General features: G+C 38.6%; 1 protein-coding gene across 2 annotated transcripts in view; it reads right to left on the reverse strand.

Annotated features, from left to right (window-relative positions):
* Nucleotides 1-4,437: 4,437 nt before the first annotated feature.
* LOC124593710 (protein rhomboid) overlaps nt 4,438-16,799 on the reverse strand; it is a 303,251-nt gene continuing 290,889 nt past the window's right edge. For both annotated transcript variants that reach the window (XM_047132019.1, XM_047132018.1), the window contains exons 5-8: nt 7,848-7,960; nt 5,912-6,012; nt 5,661-5,715; nt 4,438-4,823 (exon numbers count right to left, since the gene is read on the reverse strand). In XM_047132019.1, the coding sequence (XP_046987975.1) occupies nt 4,582-4,823; nt 5,661-5,715; nt 5,912-6,012; nt 7,848-7,960 (511 nt within the window). In that variant the 3' untranslated portion in view covers nt 4,438-4,581. The remainder of the gene's footprint in view (nt 4,824-5,660; nt 5,716-5,911; nt 6,013-7,847; nt 7,961-16,799) is intronic.

Below are 16,799 nucleotides of genomic sequence, written 5' to 3' on the forward strand. Positions count from 1 at the left end.
GTGGGCTGAAGTTGATCACAAGCACTTCTTTTATGAGCAAACATTCCGGAGTGAGGCAAGAATGTGACATAATGAGGCAGTAACAATGTGATACAGTGGATGGATCAACAATTGTCCATAACAGTCTACTGGTGGAGTGAGGATGTCACTGTTGTGAGTGTCTGTATGTTAACTTAAGAATTTGTCACATAGGTCATAGTTTCGGTTTGGAATCAGAAGAGCTATCAATGTGAAAATGTGTATGAAAATGTAAACCAGAAGAACTTAAGATATACAGCCTTTATATTTTAGAACCGAATCTCACAGAAATTTTAGATAGGAAAAATATGCATTATACAATGCATTCCAAAGCAACCCTGATAAACAGGATTCTTCATCATCATGATAAGACACTAGATGGTCAGCCAGTTTCTAATGTTAAAGAAAAGTGTTTGTTTCTTTGGACTTTTATAAAGAAAACTTGTTATCACATTTTTAAGGTGTTTGTTACTCTGAAATTAGTATTAAAATTTAATTTCACTATTGATAAAGTTTCAGTGAAGAAACATGAAATCTCACACAAAGCATTTTTTTCTTCAACATCTGTGGCTAACAGATGAGTAGATTCAGTTAATAGCAGATAGTGACATGAGTAAGGCAGTCAGAAGGCCTTGAGACTATTACGTTGTCTCAGTAATGGTAACAGTATAACACCCAAGCCAGCATGCATTCTAGTACAAAAGTAGAGAAAGACAGATAACGAACCGATAACAAGGTAGCAGGATTGAGCTAGTAACATCCTGTCTACACTCTTTACTGAAGCTGAACTACAATGAGCACTGAGTAAGTGAAAATTGGATACAGCAGGAGGATAAGATGACATATGAGGATAGCAACTTAAGAACTATGATCTTTTTACAACGTGTTGGCTACTGTTTTTAATGAACAGCTATGTCCGATATTGCAAGACCATCGAAGTCTAGCAGAAGGATAGAGTCATTCTGTCCCTAAACAAGGCCAAGATCAACAGGATCCCAAAAGCTATAGGCCAGTTTCCTTGCTCTCTTATATCGACAAAGTACTGGAGAAGTCCATCTTTCAGAGACAAAGTAGAGCCTCTTCTTATACCACAGCAAGCTCACTTCAGAGAAGAGAAAAGATGTACATCACAGATATTATACCTGACACAGCACATCAGGGACGGCTTCAAGAAATTGTTCATCACAGGCGCTGTGTTTATTGACCTCTATCCTGCTTACGACACAGTCTACTAGTGTCTTCACGAAAACCATATGAAGTAAATCATTCGAAAATTCAGACCTGTTTATTCGACCTTGGGAACAAACAAGCAGCTAGAATCCTTCAAATCATCTGGGAAGGAATTGCTCTCAAACATTGTCCCAATCCTGAAATATCTGGGAGTGACACGTAAATATCAGAAACACTGCCTAAACATGAAACACAAAGCTCCTGCAGAAACAACGTAGTGCGGAAACTTTATAGGTACCACATGGTGAACCCACCCACGCATTGTGAGAACTAGTGTGCTGGCAGTTACTGCAGTGCTGAATGTACATGTTTGAGATGGTTCAAGTCCAGCCATGTCATACAAATATAGATGTAGCACTGAATGAGACCTGTCACGGTTTTACGGAGTGTTTAAGACCTTCACCTGTAAACAAACTGAACTATCTTGTTGGTATAGCCCCTCCAGAAATCAGGAAGGCTCTCGATGGAATATGCTCTAGTACCACAAAATGAAAGACTGACCTGTGGAAGTCAGGCCTCCCTGTGGAGTCAAATTTTTGAAAAGATATGTTTATTAAACTGCCACTCATAACTATTTATGGCTGCAATGGTTATTTGATTAACAGGGTACAGATTAATTTCCTACGAAGTCAGTTTTATGTTAATGTATATAGGGACTTATTCCACATTTCTGGAGGTTCTCCTTCTTGATGGGCTCTATGGATGCAATAAATTAATTATTATACTTGATTAGTCATCAGTGCAGTACTAAGGAATATTTTCGAAGTTACTTCAAGGTACTCTTGCTGACAATGTTATGGCTCACTGTGAGGCCTGCTAGTACATTTACATGAAAATTATATTTCTTTTGCCTGTGCATTAGCCAAATAGGATCAACAACAATTCCTGTTACCTGACTTTTCTTTTTCTAGTTCTACATCTTCTCCATATGCGTATCCCCTCACCCTCTGCCTTGGTACTGGTACTGGTATCCGTCTAAATTGAGGATCTTAGTTCTTAAGAGCTCCCATATGTTGTTTTTGATTCCCTGTTGTTGCTTCTTTCCAATTCTATTCTTATTTTTGTTAGCTAGATTATCATTGTCCTCTTTTTTTTCATAAACATTTGTTAGTCTGTCTTCCTCTATTCAGTGGAGATGAAAAAAGTAATCTTTGCTCCAGTATTTTGTTTGTGTTCCACCCATTATTTGCCTTTCTTGAAGTAATTTCCTTGACACTGCAGTACTGTGCTAGACAAACTTTTTGTGGTAAATGTTTAACGTTAAACTGTGTGTGTGTGTGTGTGTGTGTGTGTGTGTGTGTGTGTGTGTGTGTGTGTGTGTGTAAAATTTTATTTCAGCTGTGTTAGTTGGCAAGCCTATGTATGAACCTATTAAAATAATACTGTTGTTGGTTTTATATGTGTAGATCACTTTAATTTACTCACAGAAATTTGATCCGAACTGATCAATTATTTAAATACATAACTAGATAGTCAGATCTCTAGGAGACTGCGTAGTTTTGACTGCTGGTAATTTCAGAGGGAAATTACTGAAACAAGCACGACAATCACCATAAGAGCACTATCAGACTTTTTGGAAACCAGTCCAACAGCCTGACAGTCTATTCATTAGGCGAGCAAGGAGAGTTAATCTTTATACTTCTCTCTGCTGTTATACTGATCTACTGCTCTAAAATAGATGTGTAGAAAGTAACTGTTTACTATTAGGTGAAAATAACACATGTAAATGAACAGAAATATTGTATTTGTAACCAACTTTCACTGAGTGTCACATTAACCTATCTTCTTACAGTAGAGAAAGTTTGAAAGAACTTAAAAAGTTGACTTTTGCAGTAATGCTCATAAAATAATTGGAGACGATCACTGAATGTTTCTTTCTCCCAGCCTGAAATCTTAGTCAAGTACACAATTCAAAGTACACAGAGATGAGTATGATGGATTTATTTCCATATTCCAGTGCCAATAATCAAATTTTGCTTACATTCAGACATTCAAAAATTAAAGGTTACATAATAAATGCTACATAAGCTACCATCTCCTTAGAAATCGAGCTGTTACAAAGCAACTGGTAATTTACTTTACTTCGAACTGGTTGAATACTTATGTTGCGATTCTTTCCCCTCCCTTTTATGAGTGACATGGAAGAAGTAGTGCCAAAACACAGAAACCTTACATGCAACATAAATATGGAAAGAGAAAGTAGTGAATAGTAGTTAACTAAGCTCACTGTCAATCAAATATGAGTTATCTGCACTTCACTTATTTTGACATAATAACAATGTGATTCACGCCTTAACATTTCGTACATTAGGACAATAGTGTTCCTGCAAAACATTTACGTATTTGCATTGTAGAATTGTATTACATGTGCTATATTTTGTTTCATAACAGCCATCACACAGTTACAGATACCTACATAAAAATAATCCGTTCATGTTACTTTTCTTTGGTATAAAATCAGTATATATTAGACAGTTGGACAGAAACATGAAATGGATTAAAAGCAGTCAAAAATCAGTTTGTAACAAGTTTTAGTTATGTAATATACACAACAAGTAACACTAACATTGGGCACTTTAATGGTATAAATAAAGTTGTTATACATAAATTATAGTGTTATTTTGCCTTAAGAGTATTAAACTCCAAAATTCCATCAATATAAATTACTTTCAGCACTTTTCCAAGTAACAAAAATTAATACACGAGAGACATAGTTATACCTGGAGCCTTAGATATTTAGTTTGCCACTGGGCATATGGAATTACATAAAGAAAATAATATATTACCTACAAAATGTAACAGATACTTGAAGATTAAGTCTAGCTATGAGGTAGTTATCACTGCTGAAGAGCCATTTGCTTTGAATATCAGTCATTTTATTTAAGGCTCCAGATATATCAATAAAGGCAAAAACAAACTATCAAACAGAATTAATGGAGTTTCACATTCCTTACTCCTGCTTTCCCTCTTGATAGTCCTCTTTTCTGACTAGCATCAATCATCACTTTCACTCAGAATGTATAAAACGAACACTGTCCCCGAACATCAGAAATTAAAAAAGTAACAATAAGTTAACGGTTTCTTGTCCTCATACAATCACATCACTTTTAGGATGCAGAATATGAATAAACATTAATGTAACACATTATTAACAAATCAAATGAGCCATTTGCTTCAATATCAGTCTTGAAGTGTCCATTCCCACAGTAATGATGCACACGGTACATCTACGCAAGCAAAGTATTTTTTTTTTTTTCCACAGCTGTCACTGTCAAACTCTTTTCTGTTAAAGTAATTCCTGAGACTTCTAAAGGGCAGGAGTGTCACATCTGCTCACGGATAACTAGGATTGAACACATTGAAAAGGATGGCGAACAACGTGCATGCCGCATACACACCGAGCGCCACCCACCACATAAGCTGTTCGTGGAGTTTCTGCTCAAAGTTTTTCAGGACTAAGAGCCCAATTGTTAGGCCAGCTAGAGCTCCCGTTAAGTGTGCAACATACGACACAGGTGGTGCCAATGTTTCAGCAGCGTAACGATCATAAACAGCAAATCCAACATCAGCACTTGCTGAAACAAGAGAAAAATATTTATTACAATTTTGTTCGCTCATCTTTTGTGGGGAAGGTATTTTTATTTAATGGCATATGTAATATTTGGCTCAGTAACAATATAGTTCTATGAAGAGCATAGTTCTTGGAACATTTTCATTAAAAGAAATCACCATTTATATGTAATTACTGGTTGTTCATCAAATAGCCATGGCAGCCATAAATAATTATGAGTGGCAGTTCAATAAACTTATCTTCTATATAAAAATCAAGAACTTTTACTTATATGCGAGCAGGCAAATATGAATCTCTCTTTGACATAGTAAGAGACCCTTTAAGGTCATAGGAAGTTCCAGAATATTTAAAATCTGAAAGTCACAGTATCTGAAATGCAGAAGAAATATATTCCAACCAAATAAAAGAAGCACCAGAGTGAAAGACAAGTTCCAGATTTACAAGATTACTGACTTCAGAACCTGCAGTCTCTCCCACTGTTAACATGCACCTCATCCACCTTACCTTTCCCGGTAACGCAAAAAATACTGAAGGGAAGAATTAAACTTTAACAATACACAATTAATTACTTACACACACACACACACACACACACACACACACACACACACACACACACACACACACAGAGAGAGAGAGAGAGAGAGAGAGAGAGAGAGAGAGAGAGAGAGAGAGAGAGAGAGAGAGATTATTAACAGCTTGATACACATCCATATGCTAATATTTCAGATGTTTTTGGGTGAGGAATAGTAAGGTCAAGTTAATATTCTGTTCTACTGAAAGCACTTAAGTCATTCCTCAATATTTGTGCATTACATGTACAATATCATCTAATACTCACCAACAAAAAATATTCCAATTAATCTAACAATTCCGAACTCCATGTTATTGTAGTTCTGAAAAAATGTAAAAAAAGAAAAACTATTAGTAACATAAAAAACAGTTGGCAACATTGTTAACCAAATTGGTGCAATGATTGGAAAATGTGTTGCTACAGACAACTGAAATTAGTTACATTTGGTCTATCACTTTACAAGTACATGAATATTTAAGTATTTCCAAAAATATATTTTGTATGGTAAGTGTTATTACCAGGAGGACATTGGCAAGATGAGCTGCTAACAGTGCATATACACCGCCTGATGCTCCCACAAGGTACACATCAGGGTCGAACACTGATGTGCCTAGTGAACCTGAAGGGCAACAAATGACAAATGAGAACACTGGGAAAATATTGCTTAAATCTAAAAATATTATTGAAGCTTAATGCTTGTATTAAACAAAGGACTTAGTACTAGGCAACAAATGAGGAAGTAATATCCCTGATTACTGTTTTGCATATCAAGTAACATGTCTGAACTGAGGGCGAAGCAATATGGAGCATGAAGAGGTAAGTAACATCATTCTCCTTAACTATGCATAGTTATCTAGTGAGGGTAATGTAGCTCCTTTGCTTTACATCACAATTTAAGTTAAATGAAGCTAAATATAGGGGAAATCGAACTGATATGGAATTATTTGTTTTGGAAATAGATGTTCTACAGTTCCAATGTTCCACTGTTTTTTATATCATCTATCTATCTATCTATGTATCTTTCATTCTCGGTACTAATTTCCAGGCTGTAGTCCCATTTTCAAGTGATCACTCCTGGCACAAGCCAAGCCACCAGGCTACACTCTTATCACCCAGTACTTTTAGGCAAACTACGGAATCGTTACTTTGAAATGGGGTTGCAGGACCGAAACTAGTAGCATGAACAAAGGATAAATCTGCATAAACAAAAATTCAATTGCTCGCCATATAGAGGAGAGGCTGAGGCACATAGAGGTACAACAAAGAGACTGCTAAAAACAAACAACACACACACACACACACACACACACACACACACACACACACACACACACACCTTCTAATGAAAGTACTCTAATAAACATTTGGATGGAAATACGCTATATATAGTATATAAATGTATGCATAATAGGGATATACAGTGGAACTTCAATTTTACATTCTTTGATTTAACATTTTTCACAATTCTACACCACATTCTCTAGTCATCATTCCACAACAATGCAAATTTTGCTTACAAGTTACTGTTTGCATTTTATTTATATATGCATTTCATTTACTCTTGTGTTTTATTTAAAATATGGGGTTACTACCTTATTTTTCGCCACTTCTTTTGCATAGTATACCTTTTACAGATTCCTGTCTTCAGCTTCCAGAGACAGAAGAGTTAAAAATAATTCATTTTTAAGTACAGTATCCTGTAACAATTCTTTGCTTTGTATTGCTGCTGGTCTATCCATAATCTACAATGTCATTATGTGTACAACAATCCCAGAAGAGTTGAAGGGGAAGGAGGAGGGGTGAAGGAAAAGCATTGGAGTGGTTGAGGGAAAGGGGCACAGTCACCCAGAATCCCACATCAGGAGAAGCTTACCGGACGGGATGAGAAGGAAAGACTGATTGTTGGAGGCTGCACTGGACGAGATTTGAAAACCTGACAGCTTAAAGGTGGAAGACAGTATGATATGCAAGACAGATTACTACTAAAACATCATGCACGAGTTAATACCCGTGAAACGCTAAGTGTATTGTATGTAACAGAGGGGGGAAGGGGGGAGGATGGCAATAAATATACGAAAGATGTAGAGAACTAAAATGTAGTGAATAAAGGAGTATTTACTATGAATAAAAGCTGAGATGGAAGGAATTAACGTAAATTGAGGCCAGGTGGGTGGTGAGAACCACGGACATGTTTTAGTGCTGGCCCTCTACCACAACAAGCACTTTGTTTCTGATGACCCTGTATGTATTATTTTTATACCCCCCCCCCCCCAAAACCCTTCCCCCACCCCAGAAACACTATGTACAAGTAAGATCTATTCTACATTTTACTTTTATTAATGACTCAGTTAATTGAAAATAACATAATTACTACTATTACTATATTACTAATATTGAAAAGTGCTTAATGTCTCTAGTAATTTTAATACAATTTCTTTAGGCACTGCAACTGACCTGCTAGAACACCTGCCATGTATACTGCCCCTATCCTCAAGGATCCATGAACCATCTCTAATGGCAGGCCGACAAGAACTTGCACGAGGAGGTTAAATATTAAGTGCAGCCATCTGAAACAATAAACAAAAGTAAGATTTTTATTTCAGTGTTTTACAATAAACAAATGAGTAAATGACCATCATTGTTTTGTTCACAACAACATAACAGTCAAAGGAAACCAGTAATCTCATTTGGAGTAACAAATAATAAGGCAAAAGAGAACTAGCAAAGCTAATTTGGAAAGATACAAGAAACTTTTCGTACGTGCTGAAACAAAGAACAAGCTTCATAAGAAATTTAGCCCCCTCTCTTGTACATCAATAAAGCATGTTCAGCTTTGGTGCAAGATTCTATGGCTTAACTCCACAAATACTACTACAATGAATGGCGATTCTTTAAATTGACAAGCCCAGTGAAGATGAAGATGAGAGCACTTAAAGTTTGTGTGTTTCTTTTGATGGCACTTAATGTGCCATTCATCTTTAACACTCGCTCTGTCAGTAAATGCGAAAAAGGTTTAGACTCCTTATTAAAAAGTATATTCCTTCCCCAACCAACTACGAATGAAGCAAATTCATTCCAGCTGCATTATTATCCTGACTCAAAGCACTGCCCATTGACACCAGGAACACAAATTTCTCTACAATCATAACGTAAACATATTATATCAGTCCATTATGAATAGTTTTCAAGACACACAGTGAAGACCTATAAAAACGTAATCAGAAGATAGTCATATGTAATTTGAAGCAACCAGACATGGTTAAACATATTGCTTTATTTTGGGTCTCAGTACATTTGTCAGAAAGTAGTCAAAATGTCCTTTTCACATCCATAACAGAAGAGGATAAAATATAGAACCAGTCCCCTTTCTGAAAAATCAGTTATTAAAATATCTGAAAGGATTATTACTAAATTTTGACAAGACCACTGAACATCCCTAACAAAATTAGGTGATAAGTGTAGTTAAAAACAATAAGAATAATAGGACTTATGACCAGTAAGCCACAAACTTTCATACAGTTAAGCCTTTTCCAAGTGTGGCATTTAAATAATACAGGGCTATTACAAATGATTGAAGCGATTTCATAAATTCACTGTAGCTCCATTCATTGACATATGGTCACGACACACTACAGATACGTAGAAAAACTCAAAGTTTTGTTCGGCTGAAGCCGCACTTCAGGTTTCTGCCGCCAGAGCGCTCGAGAGCGCAGTGAGACAAAATGGCGACAGGAGCCGAGAAAGCGTATGTCGTGCTTGAAATGCACTCGCATCAGTCAGTCATAACAGTGCAACGACACTTCAGGACGAAGTTCAACAAAGATCTACCAACTGCTAACTCCATTCGGCGATGGTATGCGCATTTTAAAGCTTCTGGATGCCTCACGGTTTAAAGTTTACGGCCCCTTTTTCTTCTGCGAAAAAAACGTTACAGGACACGTGTATCTGGCCAAGCTGGAAAATTGGCGCATGCCACAACTGGAGACCGACAGCGTCGACTTCATCTTTCAACAGGATGGTGCTCCACCGCACTTCCATCATGATGTTCGGCATTTCTTAAACAGGAGATTGGAAAACCAATGGATTGGTCATGGTGATCATGATCAGCAATTCATGTCATGGCCTCCATGCTCTCCCGACGTAACCCCATGCGATTTCTTTTTGTGGGGTTATGTGAAAGATTCAGTGTTTAAGCCTCCTCTACCAAGAAATGTGCCAGAACTGCGAGCTCGCATCAATGATGCTTTCGAACTCATTGATGGGGAAATGCTGCGCCGAATGTGGGAGGAACTTGATTATCAGCTTGTTGTCTGCCGAATCACTAAAGGGGCACATATCGAACATTTGTGAATGCCTAAAAAAACTTTGAGTTTTTGAATGTGTGTGCAAAGCATTGTGAAAATATCTCAAATAATAAAGTTATTGTAGAGCTGTGAAATCGATTCAATCATTTGTAATAACCCTGTACTTGCAACCCATCCTGACCTCGCACAGCTATCACCAAGAAGCTACAGCCGGATAACTTGACAGTCACAGTGATGGTAAATTATATATACCAACTTCCCTCGTAAATGAGTCACATAGTACTGAAAACCGTACCAAAAGTCTTACAATAGTTCCTGAAATTTTGCCTTTGCGGACAGACAGAACAACGTAGTGGAGGGGGGGGGGCGGCATTTAAGAAGTTATTATATATATATATATATATATATATATATATATATATATATATATATATATATATATATATATATATATATATATATATATATATATATATTGCCAGATGTAATATAGCAATCAATTGCGAACTAGATTAAGAAACAATCACTACATATACTGCACGAACTTCCTGGAAAAGAAAACTTTTATTTAGATTTAGAAATTAGCTGCTAAGACACTAAACAGAAGAACATGTGGGAGTGACAAGTCGATAGTCGACAAGACACTGAGAGATCCTCTTTACGAGTGGGGTTCTTTGGAGGGGACGAGGAGTGTTCGTTTCCCGCGTTAACGCATGTATCAATGGTGTTTGTGCGGTACAATAAAGGTGGTCGTTCACAGTATAAATTCCACACAAGTGTTTTCCTTTATGTAGTGAAATTACTCCTACAAACATATCATGGACAATGCAAATGAAACTAAAATAACGTTAGATATTGCAATCAAATCCCAAGAACGAAATGAAAGTAAAACAAGGAATAAATTATGTAAGAAAATAGCCCGGAAAGAGCCTGCGAGTTGTCAACCGGCCCGCCCACAGAGAGTTGAGTTGAGCCGGCCTTTGCTTTGCAGCGCTGCCGTCTGCGCGCAATTACAGCGCGAAAATTTAACGCCTGCGTCTCTTTTAATGAAGACATTTTAGACCAGTAATCGCCAGACTGTGGCCCTCGGGCCGCATGCGACCGTGGTCAAGAATTCACGCGACCCGCTGTTCTCAGCCGGATTTTACAATGTCGTATCTAGAAAATATCAGCCTAATCCAAAACGCAAACTATCGTTAAGACCTTCTTAAGAATATGGTTTTTCTGCCCAGTAACAGACAAAAGTACTTACAGAGAACTACTTACAACTCACGGGCGCGCGCGACTCGTACCGATAAGCTACTGGAGTACGAATTTTGCCAAGGAAGTAACGTAGATTCGCCAGTTCGCACTATGGTCACCTTCTAATACGGTACTTCTGTGTAGCAAGCAAGACTGAATTAATTAAGGCTGTTGTAATGCAGTAAGCAGAAGAAAACTGGCATTAGAAAGATTTATCGAACTTTTGTGATGGTGTCTCATATTCAGCAGTGAATTTAAATAGAAGTACAAATACTATTATACACCAAAATAATTCGGACACACAGCGTAACAAACAACAAATCACCACGCAACAATGGTATCATTGCCTTTAGAATTTGAAACAGACCACAGTCGACACGGTGTATTCCGAATAGTGCCGACTTTTAACGATCCGCGTCCGTGCTATAATTTCCGTACATCCATCATGAAGAGGGCAAAAACTGTAGAGGAAGACAGAGATTGGAATACGTCAAGCAAATAATTGAGGACGTAGGTTGCAAGTGCTACTCTGAGATGAAGAGGTTAGCACAGGAAAGCAATTCGTGGCGGGCCGCATCAAACCAGTCAGTAGACTGACGGGGAAAAAAAAAAAAACACCATCCATCTTCTAATGGATAATGGGACAGCAGCTGTTTTATTTATCTTGAAGCACAAACAACATCCAACATCATCAGCTGTCTGTATTAGTTGTATTTAATTGCAAACGGTTTCGGAGATACAATCCGCCATCTTCAGGCACCTTTGAAACAAGGCAATGAAGCTTTCGGCGGGCATAATCACTGAATCTCTGATACAGTGTAGCAGAAACCGCCGTCGTACGTGGAACTTTTCGTTTATACTGCAACCAGAGGCATCATGAATGAAAAGTTCAGCTGATGCCGGTGGGTTGTGCTCATTTTATTAGAGATACGGTGGTATGCCCGCTGAAAAAGCGTTATCGTCCTATGATGCAGATGGCCCTGAAGATGGTCTATTGCATCCCCGAAACCAGCTTCAATTAAATAAAACTAATACACAAAGCTGACAATGTCGCTGTTGCTACACACTGTAGCTGGACTATTGAGGACTTACAACATACTACTTTAGGTAGGTTAAAAATTAATAATAGGGTCGGAACATATGCGAGTCTTGAGCAAAAACTTTTGCGACACCTGTTTTAGACAGTAACTACCAGTGCATCTAATATTCTACATCTACATCTACATTTATACTCCGCAAGCCACCCAACGGTGTGGCGGAGGGCACTTTACGTGCCACTGTCATTACCTCCCTTTCCTGTTCCAGTCGCGTATGGTTCGCGGGAAGAACGACTGTCTGAAAGCCTCCGTGCCCGCTCGAATCTCTCTAATTTTACATTCGTGATCTCCTCGGGAGGTATAGGTAGGGGGAAGCAATATATTCGATACCTCATCCAGAAACGCACCCTCTCGAAACCTGGACAGCAAGCTACAACGCGATGCAGGGCACTTCTCTTGCCGAGTCTGCCACTTGAGTTTGCTAAACATCTCCGTAACGCTATCATGCTTACCAAATAACCCTGTGACGAAACGCGCCGCTCTTTTTTGAATCTTCTCTATCTCCTCTGTCAACCCGACCTGGTACGGATCCCAGACTGGTGAGCAATACTCAAGTATAGGTCGAACGAGTGTTTGTAAGCCACCTCCTTTGTTGATGGACTACATTTTCTAAGGACTCGCCCAATGAATCTCAACCTGGCACCCGCCTTACCAACAATTAATTTTATATGACCATTCCACTTCAAATCGTTCCGTACGCATACTCCCAGATATTTTACAGAAGTAACTGCTACCAGTGTTTGTTCCGCTATCATATAATCATACAATAAAGGATCCTTCTTTCTATGTATTCGCAATACATTACATTTGTCTATGTCAAGGGTCAGTTGCCACTCCCTGCACGAAGTGCCTATCTGCTGCAGATCTTCCTGCATTTCGCTACAATTTTCTAATGCTGCAACTTCTCTGTATACTACAGCATGCATATTACGCAATGAAGCTACGAGGAGGGCTGCCAGTCGCCAAGATTTATGTAAGGACTCCATTATGCTTTCAATGTAACAGTGAAACTGACGTATGATACCAATAGCAGGGCAATTTCTTTTTATTTTGGTATTGGGTACTATTTAGGAAATATGATATAATCATACTTTTTGGCTACAAGTTTGCTACGAATCCCCATTTACTTACCAAATTATCCAGTGAAATGTATTTTGTACCAAAGTCGTAACATAATTACTTTTGTAGTACACGCACAAAGACTGCGTTAGCTACACATAGAATGAAGTTTAATAGTGGTGTTACTCAGCATTTATAACGTTTCTTCCAGCTAATTTTGGAGAGCTAGGATCGCTGCTAGGTGATCTGCGCCACTAATTTATACATAAGTAGCCTCCTGCTCCGGCTTCGCGCGGGTAGGAAAAAATATTTACTACCGGACGGCTTGTTTGGAGTAGCGGTAATAAATTATACACACAAATCTTCCTCTTGAAACTGGAGATCTGTGAAAACCGTATTGAAATCCCTATAGTAACTCCTGACATTAGCCAGAATACATACACAAAAACCGCGCAAGGGACTCTAAATTACAATATATATAAAATAGAAGTACACCGTAGAAAGCATAGTGTCTACAACTGGTTATGAAAATTGGTGGTCTTGCGCAGGGAAAAACGATAAACTCGAGAAGGAAATAGAAAAATATTCTGCACAGATTTCGTATGTTTTCATTTACTTTGTTTTGGGTAGCTGCTAGTTGATCGCTGGATGTGGTGACCACTGATATAGACTACTCATTTAGTTCGTGTCTTTTTATTTGCAATTGTGTCCTTTACGTTACGATGTACTTGTAATTCAGTTCACTGCAATAGTCATCTTAGCTAAATGTTGAAAATATTTTATTCCTAATCATGACATTTCCTTATCTGAACTCTTTATTACAAACTAAATTGTAACTGCCATCTTTAATACTCCCGTCAGTTGGTGAGTTCCGAGAGATGCAAACGCATTTATTTTCTCGGAAAATAAGAGAGTACAAAAGGTCCACTGGCAATGATATTTATTTCATTTACCTTTTCAGTAGAACGAGAATTATGGTGGGGCAATATTCTTTGGTTTTCCTTTGTAAAAAAACATTTGGAAACAGTTAAGCATTTCATTTGACTGCACGCATACAACCAAGCAGAGTTTCTCTGCGTTTCGTGAAGGATCTTTCGTCAATATTCTAATACGGTAGTCACTGAAGGTCTCACACGCTGCTCTCTTGACAGCCAAATGCGTTTCATTCGGCATTTTTGTATCTAAAGCTGGCGATCTAGCCAAGAAATCACCAAATGCTGTACAAGAATGGGCACCTAAAGCAGTTAATACATAGGCTTAGTAATAAATAGGATAAGCAATATTATTTTTCTACTAATAACCATTTGTGCGTGCGTGTGTGCGACTGGCGGTCAACGGCTCGAAGAAACCATTTCGAGGTATTCACCGTCAGTCACATTCTGTGACAGTACTAACAAATCTCTCCTCTATCCTATCATCTTTTTATATTATTCTTAAAAAACAAAATTTTATTTGTATTTCAGCCTTAAATTATCGTTATTTTGAAAAATATCATTCTTTGTAAATGTTATACATAAAAGAAAACTGCAAGAAGATGAAAAACGAAAATTGTAAGATGTACGATCTGTTTTAATCATCAGGTAACAGGTCTATAATTTGGCAATAAATAAATAAAAATAAAATTAGACGAATAAGGACAACGTTTATATCAATACAGGCTGGAAAACATTCCTGTAGTAATCTTCTAGAGACATAGGTATAGATATGAAAACAAAAATAAAAGTAATAATTCGTTTCAAACACAGGGCGCAAAATTAAGAAGCCACATAGCTAACAATAGACGCACAATTTCCTGTGAGGCCATTGCGAGGTAAATGCACACAAAGTGCCTCGCAAACTTTTGACCCACCCCAGAAACGGATAAACCGAGACACGTGTTCGTTTATTTTGACCGCTTTTCCACTGAGGCAAGTTTCTGGCAAATCGGGTTATGGCACTTGCCGAGTTCTCCTCGTTTGCGGCGCATTATTATTCGACGAGACACCTGCCGCTGCACGACGCGTCTTCTACGAACTGAGCACTGCCGAAGCGAAACCTCACCGCCCTACAGACCGCTCGGAGCATCGAGAAGCGGCGACTTCGGACGATGCGAACGGGGGCCTGGCGCCAGCGCCGTGTCTCGTGTGGGACGGGCCGCGACGCGCCCCTGGGCGAGCAGAGCGCCGGCCTCCATATTCATTGGGGGCGGGGCGGCGCAAACTTCCGACTCGTCTGTTTGACCGGAGACGGGTCGGTCCGGCCGGGCTCGCCTGTGTGGCCACGGGGCGTCGCGGAACACACCCACAGCCGCTTATCTGGCCGCGCAAACATCCCGGGCCGCCTGCCTTTCTAGATGTCCAGATAACCGGCCCACGTCCCTTTCCCAAGCTCTCGTCCACCTAGGCAGAGTCTATCGCATTACACATTTCTTCCAGCTTACCGTAAACCGGGTACGCTTTGATCGATTTTCAGATTAAAATGTAATTATCACGACGGGTTTTTAACTCCTGTATTGTTTATGGTAGTGAACACTGGTGTTGTACGAAAGGATTATATACAAATTTGTAAAATGCAGGGCATAGGCAAAAGAATATGAACGGGATTGTTGGTGATATTCTTCAGAATCAACTGCGAATCCGGAGGGGAGGCAAGGATGGTGGGAGGTGACATGATATGATATGATATCGCCCGCCCGCCGCCCCCCCCCCCTCCACCACAAGTAACATTTTATAAGAACCGTTTCTGTTTTTATGAGCATCTATTTCCAAATTTCACAGCTAACTTTCACAGAGTAAAATAGCATTAAAACGACAGTAAAGCATCTCGATTGCTTTAATTTTTTAAAAATCTTTTTAGGTTCACAATGAACCATCCTCAGATTTGGTTACGCAGAGATCACCCTTGTAACAGATACATGCAGATCTGACGATAGGTCATCGTGAGACGAAAATTAAAGCAGTCTAGACGAATAAAAGTTTTACAACCAGAAGGCGAGTTATCTCCAAATATATAAACTTTTGCAAACTGGAGTGTCTCGAAAGTGGCAAGCTAGTCTACGCATTATTCTGCCCGGGGACTGGGTGTTAGTGTAATAATAATAATAATAATAATAATAATAATAATAATAATCTACGCTTTACAGAGTACGTTTAACACAGCATACGTCATAGTTGCTTGAGTGAGGGCGTACCCACGCGGATGGGCTTTCGCGTACTGACCGGTACCATTTCAGCCAGGTGAACGCATAAATTTATAGGAAAACCGTACATATATGCTGTGAACACATCTCTGAGACGATTCGTGAGTCCACAGGAGGTTGAGTAAGGAAAGACGGAAACGACTCAAAGGAACAGCATTTCCCTCAAACATGCGTTGATAAACGCAGTGCTTAGTGAAATACTGAGAATGTGTAGTTTACGACATTGTCAATGCTGTGGGAATTTTTTACTGCTGTACTTCTTTCAGCAACTACATGACACCCTTGTACTTCAGAACAGACCAGTTTCAAACGATACACTTTTTCGAGTAACAATTTTCTGAATTATTACTATTACTTCTACTTCAATAATAATAATAATAATAATAATAATATATATTATTATTATTATTATTATTATTATTATTTCCTTCACTTTCTCAGACGTTGAGTCCGGTTAACAATGACGTGACGCGGACCTTGATCAAGCGTCACTTCCTTTTAACTGTACGGTATGTGTTATATTGCA

The sequence above is a fragment of the Schistocerca americana genome, chromosome 2, assembly GCF_021461395.2.
Source record: "Schistocerca americana isolate TAMUIC-IGC-003095 chromosome 2, iqSchAmer2.1, whole genome shotgun sequence".
Lineage (NCBI taxonomy): Eukaryota > Metazoa > Arthropoda > Insecta > Orthoptera > Acrididae > Schistocerca > Schistocerca americana.